Source organism: Eretmochelys imbricata, chromosome 3 (genome assembly GCF_965152235.1).
Source record: "Eretmochelys imbricata isolate rEreImb1 chromosome 3, rEreImb1.hap1, whole genome shotgun sequence".
Classification (NCBI taxonomy): Eukaryota; Metazoa; Chordata; order Testudines; family Cheloniidae; genus Eretmochelys; species Eretmochelys imbricata.
The window spans coordinates 96,224,157-96,243,959 of NC_135574.1; the positions used below are offsets into that span (position 1 = coordinate 96,224,157).

General features: G+C 42.0%; 1 protein-coding gene across 1 annotated transcript; it reads left to right on the forward strand.

Moving 5' to 3' along the window:
- Positions 1-619: 619 nt before the first annotated feature.
- On the forward strand, positions 620-10,330 carry HEY2 (hes related family bHLH transcription factor with YRPW motif 2). The gene is made up of 5 exons (XM_077811732.1): positions 620-759; positions 2,714-2,792; positions 2,896-2,979; positions 5,737-5,818; positions 8,250-10,330. The coding sequence occupies exons 1-5, from the start codon at positions 677-679 to the stop codon at positions 8,918-8,920; spliced, it is 999 nt and encodes a 332-aa protein (XP_077667858.1). The 5' UTR covers positions 620-676; the 3' UTR covers positions 8,921-10,330.
- The last annotated feature ends 9,473 nt before the right edge of the window (positions 10,331-19,803 follow it).

Genomic DNA, 19,803 nt, shown 5'->3' on the forward strand with positions numbered 1-19,803 from the left:
TGGGGTGCGTTAATCCAGCACCACGGGGTGAGGCGGATCATGCATCGGAACGGAAACACCGATGTGTGTGGGGAAGGGGGGGATCAAATCCCCCTTCTAGTGCGTAAGCAAAGGCGGGCTGTGCCAGTGACCCAAGAGAGCGGGGTCTGGGCGCTCTGGCTCTGGCCCAGGCCCAGAGGCGAGGCTAGCGCTCCGCTGCACTGAAGGAGGCGGCTAGGCGGGCAGCGCACCTGGAAAGAGCGAGACACTCTCAGAGACTGGCTGCACGGAGCGGCCCGCCTCAGGTGGGGCACGTGCCCCAGCGCAGCCCCGGCCAGGCTGCCCAGCACCGCCGCGCTCGCGGCACGCCGAGCTTTCCCACGCTCCGCGGCCGCCGGACCGCCCCCCAGCGCTCCAGCCTGGCCCGAGCCCGAACGGGGCGGGACAAGGCCGTCACTCACGCGCTTTCTCCTCCAATGGGCGGCGGCCCCCGCCCGAAGGGGCGCGGCTTCGGCAGGCGGTGGGCGGGGTCCGGGCGCTTGAGGCTGAGCGGCGGCGTGGGAAAGCGCCTCAGAAGCTCTACGGGCTGCTGGCGCTGCAGGGAGTGCGCCGCGCCGTGCCGTGCCGCGCCGGGGGCCACGCGTCGGTTCGGTGCTCGCTCCCCGTCCGTGGCAGGGGCCGTGCCGCCGCCGCCGCCATGAAGCGGCCGTGCGAGGAAACTAGCTCCGACAGCGACATGGACGAGACCATAGACGTGGGGAGCGAGAATAATTACTCGGGGTGAGATCTGCGGCTAGGGGGCTGCTGCACCCCCTGGCTAGGCGGGGTCCCCAGCACAGACGGGGTTTGCCCTTTGGTTGAGTGGCTCTCAGCTCCCCTGGGCGAGGGGCTGGCACGGTGCAGCGCCTAGGCGCTCTGCGCTGGGGGGGGTGGATGTCGGCCAATGCCCAGGCAGGCGGTGTCGCACACGTGGGGGCTTGTGAGCTGGCAGTTCCAGTGTCCCATTTCTCAGGGCTTGTCTTGGGGATTTTTTTTTTTTTTTTTTTTGTCTGTGGGGGGAAAATGTTCTGGTGTGGAGCATCGCGGCCCCTGGAGCCAGCCTCTGGTCAGTAGGGAGGGGGCAGTTGCTGGGGAAAGATTGGGGTTGGGGGTTGTAGCTGAAGTAAGAATTAAGAACCTTCCTGCGATCCCATGTTCGGAGCAGTTTGCTCACCTGAGCCCAAGCTGTCACACCCCTATAGGTGGATAGAAGGGGGGCGGAGGCCAAGAGAGGCTTCAAGCTGACAATAAAGTTCAGTACATTCTTTTCACTACTAATCTAATTTTAAACACTTGAACAGTCCACCCTCTGAAAAATGAAATGATAAAAGGGCTAATATTGAATTATAGAAATTAAATCAACTCACTGTGTTTGGTCCGCTGTTGTGTGTTTTGAGGAATGACCGTCACCATCTGATTAAGACGGTGGTATTCTGTTGTAAAGATCTGTTTCAGGATTATTATTTTTTTACAAGCTGAATGATCAGTACATGTGGAGTCATGAAATCATGTGCTACCAATGTCAAATATGGACTTGGACTTAGTATCTCCATTTAAAAAAAGACTAGTCAAGTTCTGCTAGGAATTTTAGTGACCAGGCAGGTCAAGTTATAATTTAATCTAATCTGTATTCCCACAAATGTTTCCATGGTTTATCTATAGCTGTATATCACCTGTGAGATTCAAAATTATTTCCAAGATTTTGGAACTTAAAAAAAAGAAATTGCACTGTTTTAATTAATTAGTTACGATTACTTGTAAAGATTGGATTGAAAATATAACCGATATATCCTGAAAAGTGATCCGTATAAGTAGTCTCAAATACCTTAGTACCTATAGAAAACTACTTTTGGAAAGTGATTATTCCAGTCACTGAGAGAACACTACAAGCATGCTCTTGCTCTCTCTCTTCCTGTGTAAAATGAGGATGAAGTTTCCCAAAGTTTGAAGAGACAGGGCTGGATTTGAAGGTTTGCAGAGACAGGGCAGGATTTGAAAGATATTGCCAATTTTGAGAAGCAGGTCCCAGAGTCCATTTGTGTCTGCAGATATGTGAAAAATCTCTCTTTATGTATCTTTGAAAGATCATAATGGTTTCTGTTCACTGGTGACAGAATGAAATGTCTAACATTTGGTGGTGGTGGCGGCGGCAGATTTAAAAACAAACGTTTTAAACTGTTTTTTTTCTGGAGCTGGACAAAGCAATGGAATTAGGACATATTTCTATTTATGTAGGTGGCAATTGGATCCTGCTGCGATAGGCACCAATGTGAGAATCTCGACAGAGACACAGTCTGTGGTTTTATAGCTGGTATATTAAAGCATCTTTCATCACAAGTGTTAGCCAAGTATATGAATTTAGCATGTTTTCTTTATTGAATTTTTTTGACTGACTGTTATATACATGAATTTGTCATGGTGGAAGCCAAATCAACTGAGCTGGTACCATGATGTCTTTGGGAGGGATACTTGTAACAAAGTTAGCTGCCAGCCAGTTCAAACACTATGTTAGGGTAGGGAGAAAGTGAAACCTCGGTAAGAAGGAAAGACTTAACCGCGCTGTACAAAGCACCTCTTCCAAACATGAAGAACAACAAAGAAATAGCTGTGAATATTTAATGTCGTGACAACTAGGTATTTATAAGACAATAATGTCATGTAATGCAACACCTGACATACCTTTACTATTTCACAGGCAAAGTAGTGGTTCTGTGATTCGATCAAATTCCCCAACAACAACATCTCAGATTATGGCCAGAAAAAAAAGAAGAGGGGTATGGAATTTCTTTAATTTCCCATGTAATATTTGCATGTGTCCTCTGATTTTTGTCCTTCATGGTTTTATAAACTCGTTTTTGTTTTGTTTTTTGGGGATAGATTATAGAGAAAAGGCGCCGTGATCGTATAAATAACAGTTTATCTGAATTGAGGCGGCTTGTGCCAACTGCCTTTGAAAAACAAGTAAGCTTTTCTTTTTTTTATACCTGTATCTCATCTGGCAGTGTTGGTTTTCTTATAAAGCTCATTAAAATAATATTGTATGTGTCCTGATCTGGCACAAAGCAGGCATTTCAATAAAATGCTTTGTTGTGGCAAAACTATTAAAAACAGAATCCACCATAAAGCTGAAAAACATTTCCATTCTTTGGCTTGTTTTTCCCTAAAGGGTCACAGTGTTTATGTTGTCTCTGTTCTTTCAATGATTTCCAGTAGTGGTTTTGTTAAATATGTGCTTTATTCCATATACTTTTAAAAAATTGTGTGCCAGTTACCCGTCTGTCTAACTCTTCTAACAAAATCCCCCTTTCCCACCTCTTTAAATAGCTTTCTTATAAACAAAATTCACAAATCCAGAATAATGTAATCAGTCCTGTTTCCTAAAAAGTAAACCGATTGCCTAGGTTACTCAGTTTTTAAATATCTAGTTAGTAGCTGTATATTAGATTGGAGGAATACGGTCCTGCTCCTGATGAAGTCAAAGAGATTTTCAAAGGCTTTCAATGGGAAAGTCTTCAATCGAAAGATTCCCCTTGACTTCAGTAGGCTATGGGTCAGGTCCTTAGGTTTTATCTGTATTGAACTTCCCAGCTAACAACAACTTACTTGTTTTGATAATTTCATGCAACGTCAACATCCATAAAACCCCAATATTCAGTAAAACAGAAATGCTAGGGCATATTAGAATAAAACTAAAACTCAAAATATGGCAAAAGTAATTCTTAATTTAAACCAGCGTGCTTCAATAAGAAGTGAACAACTAAAATTTAAGAACAAAGCTCTTAGTAATTTAAATACATTTTTTTTTAAAAAAAAGCAAACAATGAGCCAAATCCTGCAAGGTGCCGACTACTCTCAACTCCCATTGATTTCTGTGGAAGTTGAGTGCTTAGCTACTCCCAGGATTGGGTCTTATACTATTTCTGAACTGAACAAAGCTAACATTTAAGGAACTGTGCACTTGTGCTACCTGCAATATGCCTTTAATAGCTCCTAGTCAGAACAGTCTATTTCATAGACTCTGGCAACATGGCATGACCAAGGCATTTTCAGCTAGGCAAAACAGGCAAGAGATGACAATTGTTTGTCCCATTTCATTGTTTACCTCTTGAAAACCACAAACATTATAAAACAAGTCCTATAAAGCCCTTGGAAATTACCCAGCAACATGCAGTTTTGAGCTATTAGTCACTCTCTCATCGAGATGGCTTGTATTCTGTCTATGGAAAAGATTAAGACTGAGAAAAGTACAGGATATAAGTCCATATAAAATTCTAACAAACAATAGTCACAAATTCACCAAATTTTGGTATACTGAGATGTTGAGCATATTAACTTAGTAAAAAATATTAATAAGTGGAAAAAGTAGCATATAGTGGGTTCTTAAAGATTTCCCATGATATATCGTCCACAAAACATCAGTTTTTAATATTCTTCTTGATGTTCAGATCACTGAAATTGCCAGAATTGTAAAGGGTCATTAGTCTTAGTTTAACAACAACAACAACAAAATCAAAATCTCTGTTCTTTGGAGATTCAGTTGTGCAGTTTTGTAGGTCATAAAACTTAGTTATAGAGAAATATACTTCTGACTTCATTTCCACCATACAACCTCAGTGAAATCAGTGCATTTTTTTTATACCTACTGAAGTCGGTGAGGTTGCATGGATATAACTGAGAGAAGAATTGGCTCACGTGGCCAGATTCTCAGGTGGCATAAATCAACATAGCTCTGCTGATTTATGCCAGTTGAGGATCTGGCCCATAATATTTAAAAGAGAGGGTGGATCTTTGGGCAACCTCCAGATGTGTAAGGAAATGCTAATAGCCACAAGAATATTCATAAATTTATCTACAAACAAAATTAATTATCTCAGTATTGTAGAACTTAAATTTTATATTTTTCCAATATTTATGAAACAGCATAACCAAGTTTCATGGACACAGCAAATTGTGCTCTCTGTTAACAGTGATGGTCTTTCCTGGTCCTGTAAACAAGGCCTCTTCCTAACCCAGAAAAATGTGGACAGTGTATGTGTATACACAGAAATGACCATGTGTCAATAAAGGATGAGAATAGAATTTCTGTCATCCAAATGACTGATCAAAAAATTGTTGGGTCATCTTAAAAAAAAAAAAAAAAAAAAGTCCCTGTACAATTCCTGGATTCTCTTTTGTATGTGTACACAGTGACACCTACTGGTAAAAGTGGAAAACAATGCTGTGTTAGGGTCCTGTCAATAATTGCACATTACTTGCCATTTGTTATATTTCCATGCCTCTGTGGGAACAAATCTCTGAAGAGCCACCTACTTAATCCATTGCACAACAGTGTAATATCTGACATGTCCACACTGACTTCTAGTCCACAGATACATTAGGCTATACCTTTCATAAGGCAAATCGCCTTGTCAGGCAATTCTATTATTTATGCATCTTTAATAATGATCCCTTCTGTTGCATAAATAGACTGTGAACTCCTAAACTGTTAATTTTTTTGTAGTATCGCTATTTCTTAGACACATACACATTGCTAGACGTGATATGGTATTTGTCTTTAAATAAAGTCTGGGATGCAGATGCTCAGTGAAAGGATTAAGCTGAGAATGTTCTAATGGTAGGGAAAATTGAAACCATAAGACTGAACTCAATGGAAAGTATACCAAATTAAAGCTTACAGTACTTGTAAGCCTTTATTTATTTGAGCCTCTTATCTCAAAGGGATCTGCAAAATTAGAAAAAGCAGAAATACTGCAAATGACAGTGGATCATCTGAAGATGCTCCAGGCAACAGGAGGTAAAGGTAAGGAGTTGACTCTTTTTTTCCTAATATTTGGGGAAATCTTATCAAACAGTCCTTTGACGAGCCATGATAGGCGATTCCAGATTAAAGGAGTGGAAATCAATGCTAATGTCAGGACTGAACTCGTGGGAAAGAACTGCTGGGACAAAAGAAGCACTTGACCCTGGGCTTGTGTTTGCTTTCATAACACTGTGGGAGTAAAGGCTTCATTCACAGGCAGCCCAGTCAGAGATTTGTTTGGGGTTTCCAAAGAGCACTGAAATCTGCACAGGGAGACAAAACAAATACACAAACATCCAAATATAAACAGGAGGTTTGTGGCAACAATTGTGCAGCACAAAACCAATGTTAAAACTCACTATACAGCAGCTATACCAAAGGAAGTGGATCCAGAGGAACTTTCGTTATTGTTCATATATATATTTTGTTCATATATATATTTGTTCTGAAAGACTATTTTAAATGCAAGATTAGACTGTCTCATTCACCAGACCAAAATCTAATCTTGTTACATGCACCTCTGGGTATCAGATGATAGACAGATAATGCATATTTAGACTCAGACTCTTATGCAGGAAGTAACACACGGCAGGGTGTTCAGTTATTCCTCATTAGCCAGCACTGCAATGATGTTGAAGCTGGAAAGTAAGAAACGGGAAATGGCAATTTCCAACAATTTATAACTCCGCTCAGCCTTAACATAATTTTGGGTATGTCTTCACTGCATAGTTAACCCAGGTGATCTGCACCCAGATCTGAATTCCTGAGCAGCCCCTCCTGAGTTACTGTGTCCCCATGTGTGTTGCTAGGACTTCTGGGGGCACAGCCTATGGTTATCTGTGTTTCTTTAAGTAAGCCCTGAGTTGCTCTGAGTCTTTCCTTGTGAATTGTGGGAGAACTTGTCTATTCTTCTGGGCACAATGGGAATTGTGGGAAGGCATTGGAGAACTATCAGTACTTGAGTGATTTAGCCTGTGTATTTGCTGCGCAGTGGGTGGGTTACCAGCCCAAGTGAAAGGCTCATGTGGGTTTTAGCGTACAGCCACAGACAAGCCAACTAGCCCAGGTTGGAAGCACCACGAAAGGAGGGGGTGGGGGGTTATGTGTGGACAGGAAAGGGGTCTGAGGCAACTTCAGAATAAAAGCCCAGGTTGACTCAGCAGTGAAGTCATACCCTTCATGAGATAATAAAAGGCCCTGAGGACTGCCTGAAATACTCTGACTCGAATTCAGATATATCAGGGGTTCTTAAACTGGGTGTCGGGACCCCGCTGGGGGTCATGAGGTTATTACATGGGGGATTGCGAGCTGTCAACCTCCACCCCAAATCCCGCTTTGCCTCCAGCATTTATAATGGTGTTAAATATATAAAGGGGGGTTGCACTCAGAGACTTGCTATGTGAAAGGGGTCACCAGTAAAAAAAGTTTGAGAGCCACTGAGATATATAGCGAAAAACTACCCTGCTTTGAACTGAAAGTGACTGACAATGGGATACCATGCTGGTATAATGCTGAATGGGCATTACTGCCATAGGGCATTATTTCCCACTGGCAGCTACTTTCACTCTGAAGGGCAATAGTTTTCTCAATAAACAAATTCTGTTGCCTATAAATTGAGTTTGATGATAAACTCTTTGGGAAGGAGAATGTCATTTCCTCTGTGTTTAGAAAGTGACTACCATGTTTTGGGCACCTAATAAGATACCCATTTAATTCTTTCCCTCCATCCAATGTGCTGTAGATTCAGCTATCATTTGCTGAAGTGCTTCAGAGGTCAGATGACCATAGTGCCTACATAGTATTTCTTTAAATAAGTGATTACAACATTTTATATAAAGCATTTTTTATTCAAAACCTTTTTATGCAGAAGCAATGACAAGCTGTTTTTAGTTTGCTGTTAAATAACACATGTCATGAAGCCGTTATGAATTTACTTAGCAGAGTTAGTAAAGACTGTCTCCAAACTGTCACGTGGTAGATTTTAAGAACTATTTTATAAATGCCAGCATAGGGGAGAAAAGGCAGGATATTATATACAAGCCCTTTAATCTTCAACCCTTACTTTGTGCGTATGTGCGTGAGACACACACACCGAGACTCTGGGTCCATGTTACCATGGAAAAGCTTGCTGTGGAATTTCAGTTTCCCACAATACAAGATGAGAGGCATCATAAAGCTTTTTGAAGAACCTCAAACACTGATGGTCTTAATTTTTCTCCATTGTAATATTTGGTTGCAAAAACAACTGTAGCATATTGCATTACCAGAGATAATCTCACACACAATTTACAAAGCAAACTTTCCTCCCACCAAATCTCAGACCATAAATAGGAGATACAGATATTTAGCCAGGATCATGCTAGCTGACTCATAGCTAAGATAGGCTAGGAAATCATCTGATACTCAGTGCCTCTTTTACCTTTCCTTTCAGGTTATTTTGATGCTCACACTCTGGCCATGGATTTCATGAGCATTGGATTCCGAGAATGTTTAACTGAAGTTGCAAGATATCTGAGCTCAGTGGAAGGTCTGGACACATCTGATCCGCTAAGAGTTAGACTTGTGTCTCATCTCAGCTCTTGTGCATCTCAAAGGGAAGCTGCTGCAATGACCTCATCCATGGTTCATCACCATCATCCCTTGCATCCTCACCACTGGACAGCAGCATTTCACCATCTCCCTGCCACTTTGCTACAGCAGAATGGACTTCATTCCTCTGACACCACTCCTTGTAGACTTTCAACAGCGTCAGAAGTGCCTCCTCATGGCTCTGCTCTTCTCACGGCCACCTTTGCCCATGCTGACTCTGCACTCAGAGTGCCCTCTGCTGGCAGTGTTGCTCCCTGTGTCCCACCTCTTTCTACCTCTCTTCTCTCGCTCTCTGCCACTGTACATGCTGCTGCTGCGGCTGCTCAGAGCTTCCCTCTGTCTTTTGCTGGAGCATTCCCAATGCTTCCACCTAGTGCAGCTGCAGCAGTGGCAGCTGCAACAGCAATCAGCCCACCATTATGTGTATCGGCAGCTTCCAGTCCTCAGCAAACTAGTAGTGGTGGAAATAGTAAACCCTACCGACCCTGGGGGACTGAAGTTGGAGCTTTTTAAGACACACACACAGACACACAAGCCTTCTTTGGACTTCATGCCGTAGTAACTCAATGTCTTTCCTGTTCAGTCAGATTGAAGGTCTGTATCCACGCAAACAGCCTTATAGATGCCTGCAAGCCAATCAAGGAACAGTAAAGCTATTCTAGTGTCAGACTTCAAAAAGGGCATATAGCAGTATTGGGTATATACAGTGGTGTTCAGAAACATCATACCCCATATGACCATTTAAAAGTTTACTGGGAAATATGTAGACTCTAGACCCAATAATCCTCTAGCCATGCATCATCATTTGGCAGACAGATGGGGGATAGCACATCTAAATTTCTCCTGAGGCTGGACAGAAAGTTTGAGTTTCATAAGTGCCTGACATACATACGCGTTTTTCTAAAGCAAATCACACTGCAAAAGTATGAAATAAAGAGATTGGGGGGAGCAGGAAGGGGAGGATCCTGCATTAAGCTACAGACATTTTGATACGCTTCCAGGAAAGAGTGAACTCTACACCAACAGGTTTATTTAGCCAAAAGGATTACTGAGAAAGAATGTTCAGCTTGACAGGCCTAGTTTTATCTCACCTAGTTGACTTTCTTTGTACAGACTTGCCAAATGGTGACATCTAGCATAGCACTGGTAAAAGCAATTATCTTATCAGCGCTTGGATTGATGAACATTTCAGCACTGTCTGTGAGCCTTGAGGCACTTTGTGTTGTTTTTTTTAAATGGCTTAGACTATGGTGCTTGCTTGTCTCTTTACAAGCAATGAATTTATAGTGCACACAGAAGTAGCTGCCTACTAAAACCATGCACAAGTCAAGACAGTTGATCCATGCCAATACAAGAGACTCAATTTTGTGAAGAGTTCAGATTAACTTATTTAGTTGCATTTGGACATTTATTTTTAGCAGCCTCCTGATTCCGTGCAAGATCTCTGCTCTTTTCACTGTCAACTTCTGGAGGTAACGATTTCTCTGGGTCTGAATGAAGTTACTGTGGGGGTGTTATTTTAAACTGGCTTTTTACATGCCAACATTGTAAATGTGGGTTTGATTCCAAACCAAAATGAATGTACTAAAGGCGTATCAGTAAATTATTTTGTCAGTACCCAGACAACTAGTGCTGCATTAAAGGTTTTGCTTTCTTTTTTTATTACAGTGACTTAAAATAGCCTAATATTTTAATACATTGACTCAAGAACTAGAGATTTTATGAGAAAATAAAACACAGCATGTATTATTATGCACTTGATTTCTCTGCTGTGTGGAGAAAGCAATAAACATGGAGAATGTTAAACATTATGCAAAATATACTTTAAAATATTTGTTTTTAAAATACTGTACCTAGTTGCTTTTTTGTGCATTACTTTGTTAACCTTTTTCTATGCAAAAGTCTTTACATATCACTAATTAAACGAAGTCCTTTTTGACTGCGTTTTATAGATGATTTGTTGCAGTTGTTTTTGCTTGCCTTTGGGAAGTGGAAAGCCTAAATGGACTTGAAGTTCAGTGTCTACCTCTGATAACAAGCATCCATAAGTTGCTGTTTTTGTTTTGACCTCTTTGCTCATTCTAAAAGCACATCTGATATGTAGTGTGCTTAAAATGGGAATGGAAAAATAATCCTACGACTGAAACAGTGTTGTTTTCAGCCTTGTAAACTGGCTCAGTGTCGGTTAACAGTAAACCTTACAATATGAACCAGTCCTGTCCACTTCCCCCCCCCCTCCCCCCACACACACCTCACCCCCAGCAACAAATGGATATAAACTGGCCACCAGGAAGTTTAGTCTTGAAATTAGACGAAGGTTTCTAACCATCAGAGGAGTGAAGTTGGAATAGCCTTCCAAGGGAAGCAGTGGGGGCAAAAGATCTATCTAGTTTTAAGATTAAACTCGATAAGTTTATGGAGGAGATGGTATGATGGGATAACATGGTTTTGGTAATTAAATATTCATGGTAAATAGGCCAAATGGCCTGTGATGGGATATTAGATGGGGTGGGATCTGAGTTACCCAGGAAAGAATTTTCTGTAGTATCTGACTGGTGAATCTTGCCCATATGCTCAGGGTTTAGCTGATCGCTATATTTGGGGTCGGGAAGGAATTTTCCTCCAGGGCAGATTGGAAGAGGCCCTGGAGGTTTTTCGCCTTCCTCTGTAGCATGGGGCATGGGTCACTTGCTGGAGGATTCTCTGCTCCTTGAAGTCTTTAAACCACGATTTGAGGACTTCAGTAGCTCAGACATAGGTGAGAGGTTTTTCGCAGGAGTGGGTGGGTGACATTCTGTGGCCTGCGTTGTGCAGGAGGTCAGACTAGATGATCATAATGGTCCCTTCTGACCATTATCTATGAATCTATAAAACAACAAGAAACAGCTGTGGGTTGCAGATGTCTCTTTCGTTAAAACACTAAGGACGTGGTATTACTTGCAATGAATGGCCAGGTACTAAACCCAGGAGATCCTCGAAAATGTTAATAGAGCATGTTGTTTTTCACTACTTTCCAGTTTTCCGTTTGCAGAGCCTCATGGATTTGCAGATCCCCATGGATTAATAAAGTAGCCACTGACCTGAGTTTGCTGTACCTAGCATTTAATCTCAAATCAAGAAGATAATATAACTTCTATAATACATTTAATCTCACGAGCTAAAAGCACTTAATCAACATTAAGCCACAACATCCCTGTGAAGTGGAGAAAGTATTATGATGCCCACTTTACAGATGGGAAGATTGAGGCACAGAGACATGACATGCCCAAGGGCAAACAGCCTGAGGCAGTATCAGAGTCTGAACTACAACCCCTACACCTTGAGTCGCTGTGCCTGATGCTTTGTCCAAGCAGTAAAAAACACTTCCAATCTTAAAGAGAATAAACTAGCCTATTGTGCAGATTTTTGTTTGCTTGGACAGTAGAATATTAAAGAATGAACAAAGGGTGGTTGAGACATTTTATCTTTGACATGTAATAATATACTAGATGTTCTTGCAAGGTCTGCTGTTTGAGGAGGGAATCAGATTTTTCTGTATGGAAACACAAGCGCTGTTCTAAGTATGTTTTTACTAATGGAACAAGTTCCGTTCCTGTACCTTGAATTTTTCCTCTAACTTAAGTAAACTTAGGCCAACTTGCAAGGAGGTGGAAGGCTGCATCTTTTCTGCATAGAAGAGCACAGATTGCAGCATCTCGCTCTTGTCTTTAATGCAGAAACTATTAGACTTGCCAGTCAAACCATGTGGGACATGAAGTATTCCTCAAGTCACACCAGCATACTAAAAATGAGAGCAGCCAGTGTTTTCATTTGCCCCGGGGCTTCATTTTGGTTCCCCTATCACCACCACTTTGTGCCTCCAAATCATAGACAAGAATACATAATTCTGAATCAGAAGTACTTCCTTTTCTATATTTGAAGAAATTGAGTTTTAAATTTTAGTTATGAATATTTTAAAAATAAACTGAGCACAGGCAGCATATTTACCTTAACTTCAGAAATAAAACAGTGTGGGTTTGTGAGCTCATGGGAAGTGCCAATTTCACGGTGTTTAAATCCTCTTTTTTGATCTATGCAACAGAAATGTTACAGGCAGTGGTAGTTCAAAGTTCTCAACTGTGCCATGACAGCACTGCTGTGAAGTCCCCTAGGCCACCCCATCCATATAAGCTGAGCCGGCTGCAAGATTTGCAGCTGGTACGCTTTCAATCCACGCCAAGGGCACAACTGTACAAGCTCGTGCTCCATACTCTTCATTTCCTCACCCTCGTGTCCTACCCTGATACCAAGTGGTGGGACCTAATGACACCCGTTGAGGGTGGGGAACCCTGGTGGACCAGCCTGTATTCCACCTTAGTCCCACGGCCTGCCGGGGATATTGGTAGGCGGCTCCTTCATGGAGCCGTGAGCATGGGCATGTACTTGGCGCAGTTCACCTCTGTCCCGAAACCTGTCCCTTCTGGCGTGAGGGAGACCGTAGCACACTTTTATCTGGAGTGCGTGAGGTTATAGCCCCTATTCTGGCTGCTCCTAGATCTTTTATTACGTTTTTGGCTGCACTTCTCTCCTCATCTTCTCATTCACGCACACCCCATCCGTGGCCCCACAAAGTCACAGGACTGCCTCATCAACTGCCTCCTGGCAAGGCCATAGTGGCCATCTATAACACCAGGGAGAGGATGTTGGCTGAGGGGGTTCTTTGTGACTGGAGCCTATTTCTGGTCCTCACTCTGTTCACGCATCTCGGCAGAGTTCCTCTGGGCAGCATCCATTGGCTCCCTTGACACTTTTTGAGGAGCAGTGGGCGCTGTCCGGGCTTCTCTGCTCGGTGTCCCCTTTAGGTTCTCTTGTTTTGACCTTCACACCCGTCCTTGTTGTGTTTTTTTGTTGTCCCCTGTAATCAGTTGAGTTCCTGGGCTCAGTGGATCCTCCCCAAAGGCTGGGGGCGGATCCTTTAGCTGTGGGAGGGTTTATGCCCACCCACTTCCCCTGGAATTTTCAGTAGGACTTACTGTGAAAGCTGACTTGGAAGGACCAACTCTGGGGATGAGACAGTAGCTCAGTCTTCCTGCCCATTTAGTTTTTGGCCTCTCTGCTTAGAATGCTAACAAAGGTGCCATCTGTAGTGATATGACATAGACATTTGCCCAGTGAGAACTGAAATGAAATCTATCATATTTTATGGACACTGCTGAATAGCCAGCAGAGAGTAATGATTTCCAGGATTTGATGACTTTGGCTTCATTCATACTAATAAGTTAAAGATGAAAGAGTCTATATATCTATTACATTTAAAAAATACACTAAAAGAAATCTATTTGGATTGCAAAATAAAGCACTCAAAAGCTAGAAAATGCCAGATTTATGATTATCTGTGTAACCTAACTCTGCCCTTTTGCGCATCCATTCTGTGTACTGCACGAGGCAGTAGTCCTGTGGAAAAAACAGAATGTGCTCATGTAATCAGAGACTGTATCATAACACATAATACAAGGGGGATGATTAAGGTTGTATGGTCAAGTGTAAATCTTGCTTTTCTTAATTTTCCAGTGCTTAACGTTGCAACCTTAATGTTCATTTAAGATGGAAGGGGGGATTGTATGCAATTTCCTAAGATGTTTCTTAAAAGAAAAGAGATTAAAAAAAAAAAAGGGGTACTTTTTGTACAGCTGTAGCCTCCCTCTGTCATTCCTCATCAGCCTGAACCCATACCACTTGAGCTGTATAACTAATTACATTAACTGCCAGCAAGAGAAAGCTATTCTCCCACTAAAGGGAGATGGGCTGCTGGGGCCATGGACTAGGTCAAGTGATGAAATTAGGGGGAACTTGGCCTATCTCCCCGTCCCCACCCCCAGGGAGTCAAGGGAAATCCTTCCTTACGTAGTGTCCCAGATGCTGGAGCCCTGTGCTGGGCAGGTATAGTCAGAAGGAGTTGTGCCTGGCCCAGTTGCAGCTACATCTGTTCCAGACATTCTCAGTTCAGTGCACGTTGCTGTTGCTTTATTCAATGTTTTATTCATTTTGCTGTTCAATGATTATTTTACCAGTCTGACAATGTTTTCCTGCAGAACACAAGAGAAATGGGAATTTTAAACATTTTGTCTCAGCCAAACATGAACAAAATTTCCTGAGATAAATGAAGGTCATGTCTTTAGCCCAGGACTTTGTCCCTGCCAAATTTCAGAGGACTTCTGCAAAAACCTTCTGTGTTACATTTTCTCTCTCTCAAAAAAGTTGCAAGTGCATTTTATAAGGTAAAGTGTTAAGAAAACTAAATATAGGGGTTGTTATTTATTTCCTGTATAAAATTACTCGTCCCCTGAACTATCCACTCCCATAGGTTTGGATATTTTAAATATCACACTTATGAGAATTTGATTAAGTGATCACTCTAACAGCCACAGGCAGGTTTGTTCAACTTTACAAAATGATAAAGGGATTTTTATATTTTATCCATGAGTTTTATACACTGTGTAAATAGTTTGGGTGTAATTTTTACTCAAAGTAGCTGCAGCCCACTTCTGAGTCTCTTTAACCTTTTCAGCTTTACATGTTTGTAAAGATTTGTACTTTGTTTCACCAATTAGTTTAAAAATCTCAAAGAACAACAATTCAGATGTATATATGTACCCTGAATGAGTACATTACAAGAAGCACAGTAAGTTGTAATTGAAGGAGAAGTAGTTGGGTTTTGGGCAGCAGGGGGCTTTATCAGTCTAAATATATGCCCAATATTTCCTGATTTTACAAGCTAATACAGCTTCCTGTCTCCTGAGACTTTTTGAGAGTTTGAAACTTTTTCCTATCCCAAACTGGGATTAAAAAGTCACTCATGAATTTTTTCATGACCCAATAATCTGAAAACTTTGGGGGATTGGGTCAATTGAAAAATTTCATTTCAGTCATCTTAAAACATTTGGTTTACATTTTAACTTTGTTTTGTTTAACCTTTTTATTAGTATGAATTAACTACACTTTTGAAACAAAAGCTCACTTTGAATCAGAACATGAAGCTTTTCATTTTGAAAATGTCAAAATGGGCATTCTGGTAATTCTGAAACGTTATTTAAAAAAAATATTCAAATCAGAAGATTTCTCAAAACTGACCCTTTCCTGCAAACAGTTTTGGTTTTGATGAATTGACATTTTCCAAAGAAAGCATTTAATCAGAAAATTCCCAACCAGCTTGATAAGCTAAAAGATTTGGTCCTGGCTTCAGTAGGTAGCACCTGAGAAAAGGCTTTGTTGCTTCTGTGGTAGTAATGGCTACTGCTAAAGGGCTACTATTAGTAATACCATACCATATTTACCCTTTAAGATTGCATATAATATAGTGTATTTATATATGTCTATCTTGGGGTCGGAGGAAGACCTGAGTTTGATTCCTGCTCTTATGTTTTCAGAGGAGTGAGTGAACATAAACAAAAAAGGATTAGTCAGCAGCCACGCTGCCATATGTTGCCCTTGGCAAGATAAGAGCTGGTCACACTTGAATGGGGCACCTTTACAGCAGTATTTGGTGCTTTTCTTAAATCCCCAGCTGCTGGAGTCTTAGGGGAAAAAGTAAATTTCTAGCTCTTCTGGTAGCAAAGAAAAGCCTCAACATGTGACCTGAGTGTACCTTAAAGGCTCAGAAACCAGAAGGCAAACAAAATAAACACAAAACGTACTATTTTTTAAAAGTCTTGGGATTTTTAAAACGGATTTCATGATTTTGGAGACCAGACTCATATTTCATAGAATCATAGAATCATAGAATATCAGGGTTGGAAGGGACCTCAGGAGGTCATCTAGTCCAACCCCCTGCTCAAAGCAGGACCAATCCCCAATTAAATCATCCCAGCCAGGGCTTTGTCAAGCCTGACCTTAAAAACTTCTAAGGAAGGAGATTCTACCAGCTCCCTAGGTAATGCATTCCAGTGTTTCACCACCCTGCTAGTGAAGAAGTTTTTCCTAATATCCAACCTAAACCTCCTCCACTGCAAATTGAGACCATTACTCCTTGTCCTGTCCTCTTCTACCACTGAGAATAGTCTAGAACCATCCTCTCTGGAACCACCTCTCAGGTAGTTGAAAGCAGCTATCAAATCCCCTCTCATTCTTCTCTTCTGCAGACTAAACAATCCCAGTTCCCTCAGCCTCTCCTCATAAGTCATGTGTTCCAGACCCCTAATCATTTTTGTTGCCCTTCGCTGGACTCTCTCCAATTTATCCACATCCTTCTTGTAGTGTGGGGCCCAAAACTGGACACAGTACTCCAGATGAGGCCTCACCAATGTCGAATAGAGGGGAACGATCACGTCCCTTGATCTGCTCGCTATGCCCCTACTTATACATCCCAAAATGCCATTGGCCTTCTTGGCAACAAGGGCACACTGCTGACTCATATCCAGCTTCTCGTCCACTGTCACCCCTAGGTCCTTTTCTGGAGAACTGCTGCCTAGCCATTCGGTCCCTAGTCTGTAGCTGTGCATTGGGTTCTTCCGTCCTAAGTGCAGGACCCTGCACTTATCCTTATTGAACCTCATCAGATTTCTTTTGGCCCAATCCTCCAATTTGTCTAGGTCCCTCTGTATCCTATCCCTGCCCTCCAGCGTATCTACCACTCCTCCCAGTTTAGTATCATCCGCAAATTTGCTGAGAGTGCAATCCACACCATCCTCCAGATCATTTATGAAGATATTGAACAAAACCGGCCCCAGGACCGACCCCTGGGGCACTCCACTTGACACCGGCTCCAACTAGACATGGAGCCATTGATCACTACCCGTTGAGCCCGACAATCTAGCCAACTTTCTACCCACCTTATAGTGCATTCATCCAGCCCGTACTTCTTTAACTTGCTGACAAGAATACTGTGGGAGACCGTGTCAAAAGCTTTGCTAAAGTCAAGAAACAATACATCCACTGCTTTCCCTTCATCCACAGAACCAGTAATCTCATCATAGAAGGCGATTAGATTAGTCAGGCATGACCTTCCCTTGGTGAATCCATGCTGACTGTTCCTGATCACTTTCCTCTCATGTAAGTGCTTCAGGATTGATTCCTTGAGGACCTGCTCCATGATTTTTCCGCGGACTGAGGTGAGGCTGACTGGCCTGTAGTTCCCAGGATCCTCCTTCTTCCCTTTTTTAAAGATTGGCACTACATTAGCCTTTTTCCAGTCATCTGGGACTTCCCCCGTTCGCCACGAGTTTTCAAAGATAATGGCCAATGGCTCTGCAATCACAGCCGCCAATTCCTTTAGCACTCTCAGATGCAACTCGTCCGGCCCCATGGATTTGTGCACGTCCAGCTTTTCTAAATAGTCCCTAACCACCTCTTTCTCCACAGAGGGCTGGCCATCTACTCCCCATGTTCTGATGCCCAGCGCAGCAGTCTGGGAGCTGTCCTTGATAGTGAAGACAGAGGCAAAAAAAGCATTGAGCACATTAGCTTTTTCCACATCCTCTGTCACTAGGTTGCCTCCCTCATTCAGTAAGGGGCCCACACTTTCCTTGGCTTTCTTCTTGTTGCCAACATACCTGAAGAAACCCTTCTTGTTACTCTTGACATCTCTTGCTAGCTGCAGCTCCAGGTGCGATTTGGCCCTCCTGATTTCATTCCTACATGCCTGAGCAATATTTTTATACTCTTCCCTGGTCATATGTCCAACCTTCCACTTCTTGTGAGCTTCTTTTTTATGTTTAAGATCCGCTAGGATTTCACCGTTAAGCCAAGCTGGTCGCCTGCCATATTTACTATTCTTTCAACTCATCGGGATGGTTTGTCCCTGTAACCTCAACAGGGATTCCTTGAAATACAGCCAGCTCTCCTGGACTCCTTTCCCCTTCATGTTAGTCCCCCAGGGGATCCTACCCATCCGTTCCCTGAGGGAGTCGAAGTCTGCTTTCCTGAAGTCCAGGGTTCATATCCTGCTGATTACCTTTCTTCCCTGTGTCAGGATCCTGAACTCAACCAACTCATGGTCACTGCCTCCCAGATTCCTGTCCACTTTTGCTTCCCCCACTAATTCTTCCCTGTTTGTGAGCAGCAGGTCAAGAAAAGCTCCCCCCCAGGTGGCTCCTCTAGCACTTGCACCAGGAAATTGTCCCCTATGCTTTCCAAAAACTTCCTGAACCCATTTGAACCCATGGGACTGGCAATACGGTCTTCAAGCAAACTTGAAGGTTATAGACAATATGTAGCTTTTGTGCATTAGAACAGAGTCATTATTTAATCAATAGAACATTTCTATTAAGTGTTAGTTTATTTTGTTTCTTATGTATTCCATTTTTGATACTTTTCTTTTTTAAAGAAAAGTTTTAATGAAGAAAAATTCCATTAATGTAATGTTACAGTTATGGCTATAATCACAAAACAGCCAGGAAATTCTAACTCTGCTCCATCATCATATGCATTAACTACTGTAGCCCCTTCTATTAAATGATCACACTAATCCAGGAAACAATGCAGTTCTTGCAAAAATAAAGGAAAGGATTTTTTTTCTGTAATATATGGACATACGTATTATTTTATATTATTGCATATTATGTGACAATATAATAAATGACTATTTGGTTATCCAGAGGTACTTTAGGGACCTATACTTTAATTTTTCTGCCTTTGATTAAACTTTCAGTCTTAATGCTGCATATTGGGGATCCAGGGAATTTTTCTTTTTGGGGGTGCTCCTTTGGGGAGCTTTAAAAGAAATGTGGTTATTTTTTAAGATTTATATTTGTAATCAGATGAACACAGGTATATCCACTGCATGTGGAAAGTTTAAATGGTTTTAATGTTTCCATGATATTCTCCAGCACAACAATTTGCACAATAGATACAAACCTGAAAACAAAGTAATATCCTTGCTCCCCACCCCCTCTAGCCCTATTACTTTTTAAATATATTTTTGATACAAAGACCCTGGAGTTAATTTTGTTTGGTGCATTTAGTGGTGTTATTCTGAAACAACACAACACTGGTAAGAGGAAGTGGCAACCATGAAAACAGTCTTCTCCTGTTGCGCTGTTCAGTTAGTTAAAAACACTTCCTCTTTTTCACCCTAACCTTACCCCTTTCTGGGCAGCTGCTCCAAAATGCAACCCTCATTGCTGGCAAAAATGAAAGCCAGAAATTTGCTGAAACCACAGTAAAACTGCAGATCCAACCAGACACACTAGAAAGTTTTAGACATAACCCTAAATACCAGCTAGTTTTAAATGCCAGCCACTGAAAAATTTGCAGTTGCGCCAGGCTGTCCTAGAAGCTTATGTGTGTCTCTCCATTATTATTTTTTGGTTTGTTTTACTGTTATGAAATAAATGTGTGTTTTCAATAATTGCACCATATTTCCCCCATGACCTGGCACCACATAAAAATAACAACAAGCAAATTATAATGCTCCCAAAATT